Raw genomic sequence first — 19,094 nt, 5'->3', positions numbered from 1 at the left:
TGTTTTTTTGTGGTTACCTTGGTCAATCTCAGTAACACAACACTCCTCCAGCGCTCCTGATGGGCTGTGAACCTTTGCATCAATCACACCCTTTGCTCCATTCAGGCTGACTGCAAATGAGGCTGGCTGGTTCACCTTCAAGCCAGACTCCTGCTCGACAAAAGACTCACACTCTCAACTCAGCGTGGTGGAGAACCAATACTTTTGACAACAGGGTTGATACGAGTTGTTTTTATATAATTTGATCAATAACAGTATAGACACCTTCCAGAATTACATTCAGAATTGTTCGGTTTAGTGTACTAAAATTAAACCATGCATATATTGTAATAACTTACTCAACCTTAGTCTAGGGCGGGGGCGTTAAACGTAACCCAGAGGAGTTTTAATCCGACCCGTAAACTGTTTTCATGAAGCATTTGTAAAAATAGCAATAGGACCAACCCCATTAGTCTGCTGTCCATAATACCGTAATGCCTTTGAGTGTGTTAAACGATTCTCAGTCATGGTTCTGTTTGATCGCTTCTTTCATTTAAAAAAAAAAAAAAAAAAAAAAAAAGTCGGTTAACAAGCATATGAGCTGCTGTCTGCTGCCACTCACGCTCAATAGCAACTCTGTCATCCTCTGCAAGTTTCTTCATGGCCTGACAACAATGAACGCTACAGTACACAAAATTTGTCAGTTTTTTTCAAATCTTCGTGTCCATCATGACTGCATGTGGATACTACTCTGTGTCCGAAATGAGACAACAACAACACTATTTTATTCTGCTCAGTTCTTTGCAGGTCACTGCACTCCTGACAAAGAAGCATTTCCCTTCCTCTGGGTAGTGTTGTATTGTATTTGTTCATTTTTAGTTCATCTTATTATGTGTTCTAAAGAACATACCTGTGTGTATATATATATATATATATATATATATATATATATATTATCATATATCATGAATCATATGAGCAAAAGATGGGGGTCCATTCATTCTATACAACTTAAAAAAAAAGTGTTATACAGCTACATAGATGAACAAAAATATATTTTTTTTAAATGTACTTTAACATTATATTTACAGTTGACACCCACTATTTTTGGCACGCAGAGCAAAAATTTACATACAAGTGAGAGGATTTAAAGCATGCAACTCCTGAGCTAAAATGAGTTTGACACCCCTGGCCTAGGGTCTTTGTTGTAAAAATGTGTACTGTGCGATCGTAGTTTTCAGTTAAAACACGTTCATTTCTTGTGTTCCGATTTTAGTCATTAGTTTGAAGACATTTTGTTTGTGTACACGGTTCTGAAAATATTCTTTCAATAATTTCTTACAAATGGTTTACCTTTTGAATAGCTACTATCAATAATTGATAAAACAAAACAACGATGAGGTCTATACAGTTACTGATAGAATTATATGAAAATGACAATATACAAACTTAAGAGAAATCATTTCCTACCTTACATGGAGGTCGCTAAGAAGGTTAAAGAGAAGGCTGTATATTAAAAAGGCAAGAGGGAATTTAACACAAGTGAGAGAGAGAAAGACTGTGTATAAGTGCCTCAGTGATAGTGTTTATACAACTTTCAGGAACCCAGAGGTCACCTTTGTTACCTTTATGTCACAAAGTTCAAACTCTTTTGACTAGGTCTCAGAACAGTTCATATCAGGTTCTTGGGACAGTTCACCTTTTATATACGAAAAGTGCTTCAGATCTGAGGTTGACCATGGAATAAAAAACAAAAAAAACAAAAACAAAGACCCGAAGTTCAGTTCGCTTAAAATGTATTCAAATGTCTAGTGGGTCTGCATGCATTTTAAAAGACACTTGTCTATAAAGGAAGACAGTTACCTGAATTAAAAAAAAAAAAAAAAAAAAAGAAAGTAGTAATCAAATGGAATTGTAATAAAAAAAAAGTTAGGAATCTGAATTGTGTACTACACTTGTATTAAAAAGATAACTTGATTTTGGTTAAAACGCATGAGTGCATGAGACTATGACTATCGTTATAGCACTGTGTGTGTGTGTGTGTGTGTGTGTGTAAGGAGGAAGAGAGGGAGGAGGGGGCGGGGGCAGCCATTTCTAAACTCTTTAACCCTTTAGCGCCCCATAAACATATTTAGAGGGGGTAGGCTGTTGGGAGCCTTTAGAATGAGGCACGAGAAACACACACAGTCCCTTCTTATTCCAGAAGCCCTTGGCACTGCCCAACAATGCAGCAGCTGCTGAGTGACCTGCAGTACTTAAGATATCTGAACCACTCTAACAGTACCGTCACAATCTTCTAACCAGCTACACTTTATTTACATTCAAAGCAACTGCTGCTTCGCAGAGGTTCTATTGTTCTAATTGTCTATTGTTGCAGTTTCCTCGCTAAGGCTCAAGATGGTCAGTACCTCAGAGTGGTAGCTTACATAAGGTCACTTAACAAGCAGCTGTATTTTGGGCAGTGTACTGCGGCCTGGCGTGTACGTGCACATGGACATGTGTGCCCGTCTCAGAGCCTCACCTGAAGGCTGGCAACAGTTAGGCGTCGGGCATCATCTGAGGGTGAGGCCACTGGAACGATGACAGGACTATCAGGGATGTGTTCGTCATTAAAGCGGATTGAAACCTCATAGTCTCCTACACAAACACAAAAGATTCCAATAAAAAAAGCAATCACATTAACTAAGCTACAACACAGGTAAAAAAAATACTATAATAATTCAGTCAGTACATTCACATGAAGACTTGAAACACATACAGTACTACAACTTTAGTCATGTTTGCTGACACTACGCCTCCTCGCCTCTTAGCCCTTGAATTGGGCTTTTACCAGTTGACCATAACGTCACTATGCTTACATTTGCTGAACACTTTTGTTAGTCTCTATAAACAATTAGATGCACGTCCTCTCTTTGGGCATTTTCTACAAACAATTAGATGTACATCCTCTCTATGGGCATTTTCTACAAGGGCCTCACCAAGCTGCATTTGTCATAGTGTTCCTGGTCTACAATTAAGTTGTAGTCTACTTAAAGAGTCAATGCTTGTGAGATCAACTGCAGACTTTCACCTGCCCAAAAATAGTAACTTTATGAAATTAAGACATTTCAAATCAGCTCAAATCAGACTTTTGTGATTCTGTGCAAACATGCTGCCTCTCTTGTCTCACCTGGCTCCTGCACAATGTAAGAGACTCCACTAGAGCCATCCTTGCGGTCCTCCAAGGCAATTTCGGCCTTGCTCGGCCCTTCCACAGCAATACTGAGCCCACCAGCTCCAGCCTCCCTCGTCCAGATACTAAATTCAGCTTTACACACAAAATGGAACAGGCCAGGTTTTCTTTGAAACTTGAGTTATCTCAGAAAACAATATCCGGCCACCACACCTACCTGGCACTCCAGCCTCTGCTCTCTCAAGGCCCGGTCCACCAGCACGGACTTTATGGGCCCCTACCTCTCCAAGGGGGCCGACAGTAAACTGGAATGGGCTGCCAGGCACGTGCATCCCATTGTATTTCACGCACACTGTGTGCACGCCTGTCTCAGTGGGGACAAAACGGATGCAGTACGTGTTGTTCTCTCCCTCCATAATTTCAGCCTGGTGGACCTGACCGGAGGGGCTAGTCACTTGAGCAGCCATGTCTGCTATGCTGATCTCTGAAGACACAAGCAGTTGGGCATTTGAATAATAAAAACACTTAAACTCTGTGCTCTGATAGAATTGGAGCAATATGCCAGTGTTTAGATAGTATTGTCATCAACAAAACACATGCATGCAAGAAATGGATGCAATTCCGCCACTGGCGACCTGGGATTTTGAGGCTGAGGTCACACTGGCTGCCAACATTGGCCACCGATGCTGCTCTTTTCTTCCTAGTGATGCTCTCCTTCATCCTGCCTTCACCTGTAACTTTTACTGTGAATGCACTCCCTGTACAAAAATCACAAACAATGGCTAAGGTTAGGACATCTTACCACCATTTTCGCAGTCTGTCCTGTTATTTTTACATACCTGGAACATGTTGGTCAGCAAATTTGATGTTGATTATGTAATTCCCAGGTTCAGTAGGGCAGTATGTGACCTTACAGGTTCCATCATCCTGGTCCTTGGTGTTAATGTCCACTTTGCTGGGTCCTTCGATGGAAAGGCTCAGGCCACCGTAGCCTGAATAGACCAAAACAAGAGGGTCGTTTCAGGTGTTTTTTTTTTTTCTTCAGTGACTGATGCCACTGATAAACTACTTGAAGCTTGTACCTGCATCACGAGTGTCAATTATGAATTCAGCAGGCTCAAAGGTGCTGGCTTCACTCAGGCCCAAGCCACTAACATGAACACGGCTGGCATCTCCAATCTTAGACTGGTTGATCATAACAGGGATGGGGCTGCTTGGAATGTGGCGACCGTTTTTCTTGATGTTCACCAGATGCTCTCCTATCTCCTTCGGAACAAATGAGATGCCTGTAACAGAGAGAGAATAAACCAACACTTAGAAGGTATTTTCTGATCAGTGTCATCATCCGTTTGGTTTATAACTGTGCCACTCACCAACATCATTGCCATTACGCAGCATCTTTAGGAGGCAAGGTTCCTCACGACCAGATGGCGTGGTGAGCGAGGCTGTCAGTTGACTCAAGTCAAAATCGCCAATGTCCAGAGGAATGTCAACAGCTGATCCCACCTTCAGATGGGACATCCTCATCGAATCATCTCCTGGAGGCAGGAACAAAGAATGTGTATTTTGACAGCACTGCAAACTACACTTCACTTTAAACCATAGGGCACATATTATTTGCATAGTGTATTTTAGGATCTTGTAATACCAGTGATCTTTGCTGAAAAGGGGCTGCCAGGAATGTGCTTGTCATTGTATTTGACCAGGATACTGTAGTCTCCTGGCAGAAGAGGCAGGTAAGACACAGTGCATGTCCCATCCTTGTTGTCCACACAGCTGATGTCTGCTTTAGATGGGCCATCAATGGCCAGAGACAGACCACCTACAGAAAAGAGCCAATCATCATAAGAAAAGGATTCTCCTCCGGGGGGGCACGACTTGAAAGAAGAAAAAAAAAAAGAATAATAACTTGAACATTTAAATAGGAGGTAGAGAAAATGTGCTAACATACCCTCGCCTGCATCTTTAGTATTGACTGTAAATACGGCAGGCTTGTTGACAGTCCCATGGATTAGCCCAGGACCATAGGCACTGACGTTACCGCTGTTCATGTAGTCAACATAAAACTGTAGGGGACTTCCTACGGATGTTAAATCAAAATGTTAGAGAATAGACCTCTCATAAAGCTATTATGCAAGGTCTCAAAAACAACACACACCAGGGATGTGAATGCCGTCGTATTTTATGTCCATCTCATGCAGCCCAGCCTCAATTGGCGCATACTTGACAGTAACTGTGCCGTCCTTATTGTCTGTGATGTCAGGCTTCGCAACCTTGCCTGATGGCATTCGGACCTCACCTGCAGTTTAGGAGAGGGAGAGATAATGAGATTCATGAAAGCCAAAAGAAGAGGCCTGCCTTACTTTTTAGTTGTTTCCTACCTGTGATCTCTCCTTTCTGAATGGTGAACGGGATGACCAGGTCAAATGGTCTGAGCCCTGTCACGTCTAGACCGTTCATTCCCAATGGTCTGTCTGTTGCCTAGAAGACAGAGCAGAAGTCTAATAGTCAGCATGTAAAACTTTTGTCAGTATTTTACACTTTGAGCTGCGCTATCCAGGCAAACAAAATGGAATGAAACAATGACGTGAAATGATCAACAGGGTAGATCATTGGAAATGATGAGGATGATGATGATGTTGACACCAGCAGTAACTGAGAATGAAATGCGGGCTAAAACACTGCAAGGTCAAAAGTGTAGTTCAGCAAAAAAACGACTCAGAAAACATGTCCACATGGAAGACTGTCAACGCAGATCATGTGTCCCTTCAGTAAGTTGTCAAAGAGCACTGGGCAACACAGTGTTTTCTTTTCTGAACTGTTGAAATTTAGCTTAAACGCCAATTGCTTTACCACATATATAAATGTCGACCAGTGTCTCTTTGTTACTGAGCAACTCGTGTTGCATTGTCCATGTTAGGAGCCCTGTTAATGAAAGAACACTGCACAAGAGGAGAAAGAAATGCCTATCAGAGGTGAGACACCTGCAATGAGACACAGCACACACATTGACGCCGGACATGTTTGATGATGCAGAGCAGAGGCAGGAAGTAGAGTAACAGACAATGAAAATAAGACATAGGACTCATTTGGGGGAAAAAAAAAAATGTAGGGACAGAGTTTTTAGGTACCCAGGGCTGTTGAGCGTAGTACTGGGGCATTTGACATTGTTGCATGAGTTGGTCTGATGGAGCCCCCTCCAGTGCCTGGTGGGTGAGATGTTAAAGGGGAGAAATAGAAGGGATTGTAGGGAAGTGAAACAATGGGACACCACCTATCCTAGTGATAATTCTGCTCTAATATTAAAAGGATTGTGGTTTTGAACCTAATCTATGAGAAGTGACATTTTCTCTTATTATACACATACTACATTAAAATATACCAGGAATATTTATATGCCAATGATGTTCAGTGGCTGGCTGATGTTAAATGAATCCCGACTTGTAGGCCCGAGAGCTTGCTAACTGAGGGCTGGTCCTGAAACAATCTAGTCGGTTCAGGTTGTGCTTTCTCATGTCCAATTTTTTAATGTAACCGATGTAGCTCCTACAACGACACTCACCGTAACTTGGAATGGACTGTTGGGAATATGCTCTCCTCCAAAACGGACACATATGACATACTCGCCGGGCTGTGGCGCAGTGTAAAAGATGTCGAATGTGCCGTCCTCGTTTTCCACAACGTCTACGTCCAACTCAGCTCCCTCGGGTGTACACACAGTGCAGGTCACCTTGCCTTTCCCAGCTGCCTTTGCATCCACGGTGATGACTGTCTGTTCTCCAATCTGAATGGTTGGGCCAACACCAGCGCCTGTGGAATTGAAATAATCAAGTTTGGTGATGCACTAGGGCACCCGTAGTATTGTCCATTTAGCATGCACAATTCACCAACAGAAGAATAGGTTGAAGATGAAATCTAGTCATGTTAAACCCAGAAACTCTTTTCCCAACATTTCTACTGTTATTTTTCTGCCGAACTGGAAGCTTTATTAGCTGGTATCATTCAGCATGCCTACCTTAACTTCCATGAGTTAGTATTAGTGTATCCAAATGCGAATGTGAGCGAAACGCACACATGTAATGCAGTACAAGTGGGAAATATAAAAGGTGTAAAAGAAGAGTAAATTAGAGCCCTTGTTAAGAGTCTTTCCATGCTAAAGACAGGAATTCCTCTACAGTACAAAGTTGCTCCATAGGCTTACCTAAACCGTGACCTCCAATTGAGACTGATAGTGGGAACGGTGACAAGCAGGATGTGCAAAAGACAAAAGTGACACACACAAGATAGTCAGGTAGGGGTGATTGAAGGCAAATGTGTGCTCTAAAAATTCAATTAAAATAAATAAAAAAATACAAAACAGCGGTTAAGTGCTGTGTGAGGCGAGGAGCGGTGTCTGTGCTTGCATATGTGGGCATGTTTGTGTCTGTGGAACAGTGAATGGGCTAAGGAAGAGTTTAACAGCAATAGAATCTGAACATATAAATGCATGAAATGTCAAAAAAAAAAAAAAAGCAGCAGAATTGAGTACTTTGTGAAGCACATTGAGAAGCAGATATTTGTGGGCTCAAGTCTAGCAAAGGTCAAACTGATTATGCAAATATGAACAATAATATTTGTAACGGAAATTTAATACCGCATTCATTGAGTAACACATGGTATGAACAGCTGCAAGGAGACTTTGGTGTATATATATTTCAAACTGTAAAGAAAAGTTTCCTAAACATTGATTTAAGAACTGCATCAAAAAGACAACCAGTATGTAGGATAGCAGTCCAGACGTCTTGGAAGGTAGGCAGAATGAGTTTTACTCATACCTGGGTGGTAAATGACACATGCTTTTTAAATGACCTAAACAATTTACACTTTTACAACAAATTACAGAATTGTAATCTAAGTTAAAAAAAAAAAAAACTGACAACATTCTCAAGGACTCAGTAGGTTTAATCAGATGAAACTTAATTGCATGCCCACACCAGGAGTACAGTAAAACTATGGATGATGTTCATTGCATACCTGTGACAGTGCATTTGCTGGCATCTCCTGTGGGCAGGGCCCGGATGCGATACGGTGAATATGGGATTTCGTCTCCACCATACTTGATCAAGATGGTATATCGGCCAGTCATGTCTGGAACATAAGACACTAGGTATGTTCCGTCGTGGTTGTCGCGGATCTTGGCCTTCTTGGGCTTTCCTTCTGGGTCCTGTACATTACAGTTATTCATCAAGAGTGATCAGAGTTTCGTCAAACTACCGGTGCATGACTTGCACGCCAAGACACTCACAGTGATTTGCACTGCCAGCAGTCCTTCTCCTGCATCTTTGGCATCTATGGTAAACTCCACAGGCAGGGAGGCAGGCACCCCTGTGGTGTTCAGACCAGGCCCACTAGCACGCACTTTACTGGCATCATGGGTAGGAAGCACCTTGACCTTATAAGGGCTGGAAAAGGTGATTGTTTTGTTTTAAACACTAAACTAAAAAAATTAAATAAAAAAAAAACAAACACTATAGTCACACTCTGTATATGTGGTACCTGCGTGGGATTTCCTCATCAGCGTACAAAACATTAATGGAATACGGACCCTCTCTCGTGGGAACATAGTTGACTGTGTGAGTTTGGTCACCATTATCCACAATTTCTGCAGGCTCCACCACACCTAATATGCATAAACAAACAATTGTTAATCCCAGCAAAGGCATCAAAGCAGGGGTGTCAAATTAATTTAGCTTTTGGATTAGAATTTATATAAGTTAAAGACATTCTTTAAAAGAAAATAAAAAAGAAAAATTAAGCTTTTTTTTTTTTTTTAAATTGCATGACATTATTGGAAATTCCTATGATTTTTTTTTTCCTGTTCACAAATCGCATATTTAGTATAAATCGAAAGGTATTTTGAAAAACCTTTTAATCTAAAAACTGGCCGAATTCTCATGGATTCATTTCGATCACTTGAGGACCAAAATTCCACTCAAAAAGAAATAAAATGAGTAAGAAACACACGTCTTTGGCAAGGGGAATAAGCCCAGTCAAGAGACATGAGCCTACAACTTCCAAGGAAAAGAAAGCTTTAAGCATTTGGCGCTTTCATTTCCCAATTGACGTGGCAAGATCCGAGTAAGGAAGGCTGCCCTTCTCTGTCCCCTCCTTCCCTAACGTCAACGTGAGTACTGCAGCAAGGGGCAATTCGGCGGCACTTGACAGGTGCAAACACTCTAAAACGGATGCATACTATATAGAATTAGAGGTATATCCTGTTTAATCATTTTAAGACTTATTTCTCATTCGACGGAATGTTATTCAAGCAGGTATGTGGAGAAAATCGGTCTGTATTGAATTATGCTGTAATGAGTCCAGGCCCCCTACCATGGGGGTTGTACTGTAAATGAAGGGGTGAAAAAAACAAACAAACAAACAAAAAAAAACTCGACTTAAGTTGCAGTGCTCATCTGGGCACTGCTTGTAAATTTAAGAATTTTTATGTATTTTAATGTCAGTTGTTGTCCAGTCAGGAGGAACACAGTGGAGGAGGACTGAGAGAGTCAGTCAGTTGTTAACGAGGACGATGAGCTTCGGGCAACGCTTTGGTAACAGTCTGTTCTTACAATAAAAGAAGTAATCAGACAGAACTACGACAATAAATCTTTTAACACACGCAAAGGCATTACCGTATTATGAACAGAGGACTACTTGGTTCGGTCCTATTATTTTTTTTTAATTGCTTAAACGTAATAATCTTGCGGGTCGGATGTTATTAAATTGCCAAAATTACTCTACTTTTAGTACTTTAAGAATCCGGCCCACACCTCTGAAAACCCTGCATTAAAAGAGAAATGTCTAGTGATTTTTTTTTTTGTCAATATTACATTAAATGTTCAAAACTTTAAATAGCATTGAGATCTGAAGCAACACACCTTTGGGGCCCTGCACACGAACTTGAAGTGGAGCCACTCCCGCTTTGGTCGCATCCACTGTAAAAGCCTGTGGAATATTGACCCTGACATTGCCACCAAGCCCCGGACCTTGGCATTTCACCTTGGAACTGTCCACTGTGTCAGTGACCGGAACTGAGAAAGGACTGCCTATGAAAACATTACATTAGTGGACAGTAAATAATCAAATGCATATTTTTTCCTCTAGTCTAAATGACATTTTTCACAAATTGTTGAGCAAGTACTTTTTTCAGGTGAAATTTCAGCATCAATCTAAATGTACAGGTAACCTTAATTATTCATAACCATAGACTGCTATAGATGTCTAAGTTCCATTTTTAGTGGGCTGGCTCATTCACTACCAGCGATACTGCATTAATCAAAAGTGCATTTCAACCTGGCTAACAGTGAATGAGTAAAATACCAGTTCTAATATAAACAGATTTCATTAATCAAACACGTGTGTTTTGTTGTTCAGCCACAACAACGTTGAGCAGTAGCAGTAGTAAACTGACTTTTTGTTTTCCAAGTTGAGTACCTTTGACGGGTTGTCCTCCATACGTTACATTGAGATTGTATGTGCCCGGCTCATAGGGGATGTACTCAACACTGCAACTGCCGTCTTTGTTATCGGTGCAGGACATTTTGGCCTCTGATGGACCTTCCATTGCCAACCCAAGACCGCCAGTGCCGGCTCCCCTGTAAATAAGATCAGATAAAACTGAAAAGCTCTCACAAAATTGGAGTAAAACCCATTGAATGTAAGGTTTAAGTCTCATTTACCGTGTCTCCACGGTGAACTTATTAGGTTTGTTGGTAGTGCCACTCTTCAGGCCGGGACCGTGCACACGTACTCTGGCCGGATCACAACCTTCAGTGACGGCAACGCGGAATGGGCTTTTTGGCACCGGTGTGCCATCATAACAGACTTCAACATTGTGTGTGCCTAAAGCATATACAGGGAACATCTTCAAGCTTGTGTAGCTGAGGTAACAACACACTGACTCTCCAAAGTGGGAAGATGATACTTTTCAACTAACCCTCCTCGTAGGGCGTGTACTCGACGTTATAAAGCCCATCTCCAAGATCGGTGATCAAGCTATCCGTACGGCTGCCCGATGGGTTGCTGATTAGAGTTTTAATGTGGTCACCTCCCGACAAAGTAAGAGCACGAGCATCCACCGTGAAATCAGTGGTGGCTTCACGGAAAATACCTGTTTAAAAAATAAAAAATAAAAATTGGGATAATGTTTTACAAATGTCAACAGGCTCAAATGATATCTTAATGAATCATTGCATTAAGCCACTGAAATGGTCGCATATCTAACAGGTGACCATTTTCATTTGTCCTTTCCGTGTTGTCTCACCTTTGCCTTCCACCCCTGGTCCAAACACACGGACTCCACTGGCATCGATGGCTGGCTCCACAGTGAGCCGTGCGGGGAAGTTAGGCACATCCTGGTCACCGTAGCGGATGGTCAGAGTGTATGAGCCAGGATAAAGGGGAATATATGTGATTGTGTATGTGCCATCCCCATTATCCTGGATATGAACTTCAGCCTCTGTACCACCGTCAGAAATGATCTCTATGGTCAGTTCAGCTGGGCCAGCATTGGTACAGTCGACCACAAACTCCCCAGTTTCTCCAACCTTGGCACGCTCCAAGCCTGGGCCAGAGCAGCGCACCTGACAGGAGATGATTGCATGCATTAACAACTAAGGGCCGCATTTCTATGGTTCTAATTTATTGAACCTGTGCACATACAGTCCTTCATAATTTACCTTGGAGGGGTCTGTGGCAGGATAAGCTATGGGTGTGAAAGGTGATCCAGGGATCTGGACTCCATCATAAGTCAGTTCAACCTGGTATGGCCCTGCTTCCCTTGGGATGAACTTGACCTGATTGGTTTCTGCACTCAGCCCAGGCTCCACCTGAGAAGATCATTTGCATTTGTATCCAAAGAGGTGTAAAATTAATGTGTATGTATTGAAATGTACCCCACCTTGCAAGAAATGGGCTTTCCAGAGGGAGCTGTCACTTTGGCGGCCACTTTGCCCTGTCCTCCAGCACCTTTTGATTTCACAGTCACTTCCTGGTCTTTGCCAACGGACATCTCTACAATGAACAAACAAGCAGAGACATAGTTAAAATTAAAAGAAAAAAAAAGTTGGGAGTAAAAAAACATGGCAAGCTGTTTAGGATGCAGCCTGTATGGTTTTCAAGCACGTTTAAATACAGTTTTTATCACAGACACAGTACGTAGAAACAATGAACTGTTAGAACAGGACTGATAAGCACATACTGTCCCCCAGTCCTGTGACGTTGATCTTGCTGAGGTCCAGTGAGGGCGCCACAGCGACATTAAAGGGGCTCTTGGGTATATGATCTCCACCATAGGTAACAGCAAGCCCCAGAGGACCCTGATGTCAGGAAGGAATTGAGATTCAAGGTGTAACGGTCTGTGTCAATGAAAAGGTTTTGATTGAGTAACTCCATTGTGTTGGTAGAAATAGAGCGCATGGAGGACTTTACTCAGTCAACAGCCAAGGTTGAGTGTGGAAAGGAAGGAAAGAAACTGATCCAACCAGGATGGAATAGGTGGCGGGAATTGTTAGGCGTGGCAGAGATTAAATGAAGATCGGGTTCTTTTTAAGAGTGACCAGGGTGGATCGGATTTTGAAATTAGCTTAGAGGGGCATAAAAAGTTAGATGCTTGTGAAACTAGACTTCCACGGTTTAGACATGTTCAGCAGGGTGAGTATTTTGGTAAAAGAGTGATGAGGATGGATCTGCCAGGGAAAAAAAGTTAATTGACATAGTGAGGAAAGTGAGGAAGACATCAGGGCAGTTGATTTTGCAAAGGAGGATTAAGAAGTTAGGCTTAGATGGATAAGGGTGACATGTAGTGACTCCTAATGCGACAAGCTGAAAAAAGGTTTGTTCTTACAGTCATGCACACTGAAGTAACAAAACTTAAAAGCACTATATTAGTGCACTCAATGTACTATACAAGTTCAACAAACATACTAATAAGATTAGCTTGGGTATTGTTATATGTGGCACATAAAATTTATGCTTCATAGTTCGTACAGTCGTCCTGTAGTTCGGCTTTTTATTATGAAAGTAGTGAAAAACTGTTCTTGCTTTGGCACAAACAGCACAGGTGGATAAGGTAAGTAGTAGCTCATTTGCATAACAGCATCCCTATCCAAAGTATCAAGTAATTGCAAGTTATAGTATCAAGTAATTGCAAGTTATAAGCAGATGTTAGGTATCCTCTAATTCTTTATTTTTTTTCCTCTACTTTTAACCAAAATATGTCTGCTAACATACACCAGTGAACAGCTTTAAAAATTGTTGAAAATTTTCTTTATCTCCTCGGAGTAGTGGTTGGACAATATTGTTATACACTTCTGAATCAATCTGTTTAACACTGATTGGTTGAACATTCTGGAACCTTACCTGCTGTACAGGAGTGTATTTGACCGTTTGCGTATTGTCATGGTTGTTAATGATTTCAAAGTCCTTGACTGCCTCTCCTTTGATGGGGCCGACAAAGCTGCAGTCCAAGTTTGCTTTTCCTGCACCTTTTGTGGTCACGGTGAAATGAGTGGGCTTGTTTAATTCAACACCTAGCAAAAGTAGCAGATTTAAAAGTGGATAATGTGACGAAAGCTTAAAATGTGCATTATACAGTCAACTCCATACATACACAGTCACACGCGCACACACCAAGAATTATCATCGTCCCATAATTCCACAAGTATAGTTTGGAATAGAGATTTTTTTTTTTTTTTTTTTTTTTACAATATTTGAGGAACAGAGTTATGATGTACAGATAAGAATTTCTATATCGGACGTATCCTTACTTATGGTAATAGACGAGTGAGACTGCAGAGGCAGACAGTTGGCTGTTTGCAGCCAGGACGAACAACCTCAGCTAACACAAATACCTTGTTAGCTGCAAATACCACAATATTTTCCTATCAAAGAATTGAGCAGACTGAACCAGCGTCCAAGTTCATCCTTGTTCACACAGGAATATTACAGTAGTTTTTAAGAACAAAGTGATTCTTGTCGCGGAGCAGGTTAGGTACCGTAAGACCGCCACAAAGTTTGGGCTAATGGCCCTCACATGGCAATCTAGAGTGGAGCAAACGTAAAGTTTACATTTGTGGCGGAGGTTAAAAGTGACAGGTGTACGACATCTGTCATTTGTCACTTGCAGTCACTGAACCAGCAAGCAGGAGCACACAGCCCGTTGGTAGGTGACGATTAAAATGCCTTTATTTCCTCTGCAAGCTAACGGCACTGAAATCCACAATCGGCCGTTTGTTACCACATGTTATTTGACGCAGTTGTAGCGCGAGCAGTGGTAAATTGTTTTTCTGCCACAATGACCGCTGAGATAGTTTGCATTTAAGTTAGACTATGCCTGTATGCATAGGTATTTTGTTAGTGTATTATGTACCGTGTTATTGTGAAATTGTTTTGATTTTCCCCCTTTCAGGTTTATGACCTGTGTGTCTTAAAAAATAAAAAGGATAAACAAGAGTTACATCCCCCGTGTGCTTCCTGCCTCGCCCTTTCGGAGGGCAAACAAAAATTTCCGAACATGCACAGTTCAAGTATGAAGATATCAAATTATTCACCTACGATTTCACTAATGCACAAACCATTATCCATTATTATTGATCGAAAATAAGGAGTAAACATTAAAAAAATATTTCAATAAAATAAAATGCTTACCACTTCGGCTAAGTCCTGGTCCTTCTGCCTTAACTTTACTAGCATCATGGGCAGGGTCTACTTTAATTCTGATTGGTGTCATTGGAATAGCCTGAAAAGTACAAAACAGGAATACAACTTATCACACGCAGACAGGCTCAATCCAACTTATATGACTGAATATGGGAATACAACTTACTTGGTCAGCAAATAGAACCATGATGGTGTAGCTGCCGGCCCCAGGTGGTGTGTATTTGACAGTGAATGTATCGTTGTCGTTCCTTATTATATCGAAGTCGATATCAGCTTCGGCATTCCCCACAACACCAGGGGCACACTTGATTCCGATGCTGATGTCACCTTTGGACAGCAGAAAAGTAAATTCACAAACACTAGTAGCTGGGAATTGACATCCGTTTGCATAATACAAGTACAACAATGGTAGCATTTATGCATAGCATTTCAACTTTTGCAGGGTTGTAAAAATGTTTTGGTTTAGTCTTGTGGAAGTAAAAACAAAAAAAAGCCTTTACCTTGACCAGCCTCAGTACAATCAACTGTAAAATAAGTTGGGTCAAAGGCCTTGAGACCGGTCTTGGCCACTCCAGGTCCTGATACCTTCACCTTGTTTGGATGGCAGCCTGCCCCTACGTTCATCTATAATCAAATGTAAAGGGGAAAGCTCAGAGTTAAAACAACATTTTATGAAAATCTGTGAAAAAAAAAAAAACAAAATCGAAGCATACATACCCTAAAAGGGCTGTCGGGGATGTTCACTCCTCCCCAGGAGACCATGACTGTGTGTTTTAAAGGTCTGCGAGGTGTATAAGAGCAAGTGTATGTGCCATTGTCATTGTCTTTAACATGCACATCCAGAGGAGTGCCTTCCCCATCCTGCAGAGTTAAGGACAACCAAAGTGTAATCAGTAATTTTTCAGTGAAACATTTAAAGGTGAAGTTTAAAAATAAAAAAAAATCTTTGTATTCTATGTGCCCCGCAATAGTGTGCAGTGTTCTGATTAAATGCAACTAATTTCTCTCTCTCAACAGGCAGCCATTTTGCATGTTGTTGTCACTGAAACTTACATCAGAGTATCTCAGGGCTGAACTAACACGTGACCAAAACCAAAATGGCATCTGGCCATCATGTCATTTTTGGTTGACAGTTAAAGAAAAAAAACGGATGGATTTTGCTGCTTAATTCATATTCCAATAATTCAGTATTATAATCAGAATGCCATGCTTAGATTTGTGGAGGTGAATAGAAATATTGTAAAGAAAATTCCTTTTTTTAAATAAGAGCACATAGCCTAGCTTAGAACCTAGTGCACACATAAGGAAATCAGAGCAGTAAAGGAAAGCCCATTTAGTTTTTGTACACACTCAATAAAAATTACTGAATGGGGATGACAACGGCCCCAATAGCTCAAGGATTTAACTTGTCCTGCACGTGGTTATAATGGCCCTTAAAATGGCTAACATTGGTTATCCATTGTTTTCATGCTGATTTTATTTACTAAAAAAAACAACAAAAAAAAAACAATCACATTTTTGTATGACAACTATACCTGTGCAACAATCTTCAGCGGAGCTTTTCCACCTTGCTTGGCATCTACCGTAAACTCAGTGGGCTTGCCAACAGCCAGACCACTGCTTTGGAGACCTGGGCCAAATGCCTTAACCTGAAGGGGGGGAAAAATACTGTCACTTGTGAGGAAGAAGATTAAATGAAGGTAATTACATTTTATTTAAAGGATTCGCCAACTATTAAATGTGTGGTTTGAAAAACACCAAGAAAGTTTGTCCAAAGTAACTGCTTACCTTGTCAGGGTAGAAGTCTTTTCCAGGTGGGTTGACAATCTCAGCCATGAAGGGGGAGTGCTGAATGTCCTCACTGTTGCAAAGCACATGTACGGCATACTCCCCAGGCTCTGTGGGCCAGTAGCGCACATCACAAGAACCATCACCCTTGTCGTCACATTCAATTTTGGCCTGAGATGGACCTTCCACAGAGAAACCTGAAGATGGCAAAGCAAACTTAGCAAGGAAACCGAGATGTAAACAACTGAAAACATTTAAAAGTCACAAGAAAACATACCCAAGGTGCCAACATTGTCTCCGACAGCCTCTACTACAAAGTCAGCCGATTTGCCAATGACTCCGCCCTCAAGGCCCGGACCCCAGGCCCTCACCTTCTGCTGGCCCGCCTCAGGACCAACCTTGACTTCAATGGGACTAAAGAGAAACAACACTCTTGACCACAGGTACATCTCAAATATATTAATGGTTTGCAGATAATGACAACCTAAAGTTCTAATGTTTCATAAAGAATACAAATTTTCATACTGCACAAGATCATTCAAAACTGATTGTTTCAGCAGAAGTGTGAGGGTTCTGAAATGTCACGAAATGTCCATGCTGATTAAATTTTACAGCAGAACTTTGCTGAGTGGGCACGTGCCATAAGATGGTACAATACCAATCATCTCTAAAGGTTGTCCTCAAGAAGGTGAGACCCATTTTAATGCATGACTGTTGCAAAAAGAAGCCCACCCAAGTATGGAGTGCATAAAAATGAACACACCAGAATTTTGCCATTAGTGCTTAAAACATCCTTTCCGGATTGGTTTTATGTGACGTTAATTTTCTGTCGTGAGTGTATACCTGCGAGGAATGTGCTGTCCTCCCCAGGTGATAGTGATGCTATATGTGCCAGGTGTGGTTGGATAATACTCAAACCCAAACACGCCATCTCCCAAATCTTTCCTTTTGCAAGGTTCCTCAAGTCCCTCTGCACACAAGAAGCCATATCAGTACCATTTTATCTCAAACTAAAAGGTTAAGAGACACATTTTTGAAAAAAAAAAAAAAAAAAAAAAAACTCACTGGGACCCTTGATGATGACTTTAAGCTCTCCAGTGCCAGCTCCTTTGGTGTAAACTTTGAAGTCTGCTGTCTCCTTTGTTCTCAATCCCTTAGGCTGCAGTCCACGACCCTTTGCTTTGCATAGGCTGGGGTTGCATGCTGTTGAAAGACACACGCACACACGCACACAATGAGAAATGGTTCCCCATGCGATGACAACCAATGATGAGAATTTGGGTCAAGAAGTGTCTCCCTCCATTGCCACATCCCTCCTTTTCTATATTAAGTGGGCTGTTAAGATACACCAAAGGAAGAGGGCCTTTACCAACATACAAGAACCCACTTCCTTAATATCACCTGTTAGTGCCTGTCACAGTGGGATGGCTTTCCAGGTATGAGCAAATGTCAGAGGAAGAGAGACTGGCTACATGATGGTAGATATATGATATGGCCTTCAAAGTGGGAACAATGTAAACTGTCAAAACCATGTTATATTAAATTTGTTTAAAAAGACAGAAAAGCACTATACCACATGACATTATACTTAAATGTCTGCAGTTAAAATAAGTAAAACGGTATTTAGAAAACATCAGTAATTCATACATTACTTTTTTGCATCAAAATATGGTATTTTACATTACAACTTTGTATCATTTGAAACAATTGCTGGATTTTTTTTCTTTCTTTTTGAATGAAAAGAATGTCCTTGTGGTATAGTTTAAGACAGACAACAGACATTTTCAACCCAGAACACAATCAAATGTGTGTTTGAATGGGATTTGAGGCTGGAAGGCACATAACAGTGACTAATATCGTTATGTAATCTGCTGACTTGATTGTTACTGAGCTGGAACAAATAGGATTCAAACTGTTTAATGGTGAAAGGGCTACTGACGACAAAAAAAAAAAAAAAAAAAAAAAAAAAAAAAAAAAAAAAAAAAGTCTGTTGCAAAAACAGCATGGAGGTAGAAGAGTAATTTCCTCATGGAGGTGTGAAATTCTTTTCCACCCAGTTACACACAGAGAGACCTAATAGGCAGATTGCATATACGCAAGTCTACAGATGCAATCACAAAAAGACATGCAATTTGATAAAAAAAAAAAAAAAAAAAAAAAAAAAACCTGACAGCGATATAGCAAAACACTCCTGCATGCAAACATGCATTTTATATTGCTATCTTAGTAAGGACATTAAGAGGCACAAAACCATTTATAGTCCTGTGCGGTAAGAGATTTAAAGACTTAATATAAAGTGTTTTAAAAATTCTCCAAATGTTGTTTGAAGGCCTCTTTTGAGAGTGAAGCGCAAAAACATTCTCAGGTGGTTTTAACCTAGTATGCCACTCACAAAGATAGCGCCATAAGAACACAATAGCACAAACACATGTGAGTACCCCAAAGAGATCCCAGGAAACAG

General features: G+C 41.0%; 1 protein-coding gene across 3 annotated transcripts in view; it reads right to left on the bottom strand.

The window, feature by feature from the left end:
* Nucleotides 1-19,094, bottom strand: part of flna (filamin A, alpha (actin binding protein 280)) — a 43,690-nt gene that overhangs the window by 3,792 nt on the left and 20,804 nt on the right. The window contains exons 10-45 of one of the 3 annotated variants that reach the window (XM_088408881.1): nucleotides 17,699-17,836; nucleotides 17,477-17,603; nucleotides 16,911-17,047; nucleotides 16,634-16,830; nucleotides 16,381-16,494; nucleotides 15,563-15,706; nucleotides 15,346-15,469; nucleotides 15,012-15,172; nucleotides 14,834-14,924; nucleotides 13,547-13,716; nucleotides 12,387-12,504; nucleotides 12,087-12,199; nucleotides 11,866-12,015; nucleotides 11,451-11,769; nucleotides 11,124-11,297; nucleotides 10,867-11,029; nucleotides 10,622-10,782; nucleotides 10,066-10,233; nucleotides 8,687-8,810; nucleotides 8,436-8,592; nucleotides 8,165-8,354; nucleotides 7,353-7,376; nucleotides 6,714-6,961; nucleotides 6,283-6,357; nucleotides 5,533-5,632; nucleotides 5,310-5,450; nucleotides 5,103-5,231; nucleotides 4,800-4,973; nucleotides 4,525-4,689; nucleotides 4,234-4,437; nucleotides 3,991-4,143; nucleotides 3,787-3,909; nucleotides 3,369-3,635; nucleotides 3,149-3,286; nucleotides 2,501-2,616; nucleotides 18-150 (exon numbers count right to left, since the gene is read on the bottom strand). In XM_088408881.1, the coding sequence (XP_088265007.1) occupies nucleotides 18-150; nucleotides 2,501-2,616; nucleotides 3,149-3,286; nucleotides 3,369-3,635; nucleotides 3,787-3,909; nucleotides 3,991-4,143; nucleotides 4,234-4,437; nucleotides 4,525-4,689; nucleotides 4,800-4,973; nucleotides 5,103-5,231; nucleotides 5,310-5,450; nucleotides 5,533-5,632; nucleotides 6,283-6,357; nucleotides 6,714-6,961; nucleotides 7,353-7,376; nucleotides 8,165-8,354; nucleotides 8,436-8,592; nucleotides 8,687-8,810; nucleotides 10,066-10,233; nucleotides 10,622-10,782; nucleotides 10,867-11,029; nucleotides 11,124-11,297; nucleotides 11,451-11,769; nucleotides 11,866-12,015; nucleotides 12,087-12,199; nucleotides 12,387-12,504; nucleotides 13,547-13,716; nucleotides 14,834-14,924; nucleotides 15,012-15,172; nucleotides 15,346-15,469; nucleotides 15,563-15,706; nucleotides 16,381-16,494; nucleotides 16,634-16,830; nucleotides 16,911-17,047; nucleotides 17,477-17,603; nucleotides 17,699-17,836 (5,430 nt within the window). The remainder of the gene's footprint in view (nucleotides 1-17; nucleotides 151-2,500; nucleotides 2,617-3,148; nucleotides 3,287-3,368; nucleotides 3,636-3,786; nucleotides 3,910-3,990; nucleotides 4,144-4,233; nucleotides 4,438-4,524; nucleotides 4,690-4,799; nucleotides 4,974-5,102; nucleotides 5,232-5,309; nucleotides 5,451-5,532; nucleotides 5,633-6,282; nucleotides 6,358-6,713; nucleotides 6,962-7,352; nucleotides 7,377-8,164; nucleotides 8,355-8,435; nucleotides 8,593-8,686; nucleotides 8,811-10,065; nucleotides 10,234-10,621; nucleotides 10,783-10,866; nucleotides 11,030-11,123; nucleotides 11,298-11,450; nucleotides 11,770-11,865; nucleotides 12,016-12,086; nucleotides 12,200-12,386; nucleotides 12,505-13,546; nucleotides 13,717-14,833; nucleotides 14,925-15,011; nucleotides 15,173-15,345; nucleotides 15,470-15,562; nucleotides 15,707-16,380; nucleotides 16,495-16,633; nucleotides 16,831-16,910; nucleotides 17,048-17,476; nucleotides 17,604-17,698; nucleotides 17,837-19,094) is intronic. The other 2 variants (XM_088408882.1, XM_088408883.1) reach the window with 2 other exon arrangements.

This window comes from Hippichthys cyanospilos, chromosome 2 (genome assembly GCF_059441005.1).
Source record: "Hippichthys cyanospilos isolate Australia breed blue-spotted pipefish chromosome 2, RoL_Hcya_1.0, whole genome shotgun sequence".
Lineage (NCBI taxonomy): Eukaryota > Metazoa > Chordata > Actinopteri > Syngnathiformes > Syngnathidae > Hippichthys > Hippichthys cyanospilos.
This window is presented reverse-complemented; position numbering and strand designations above follow the sequence as displayed.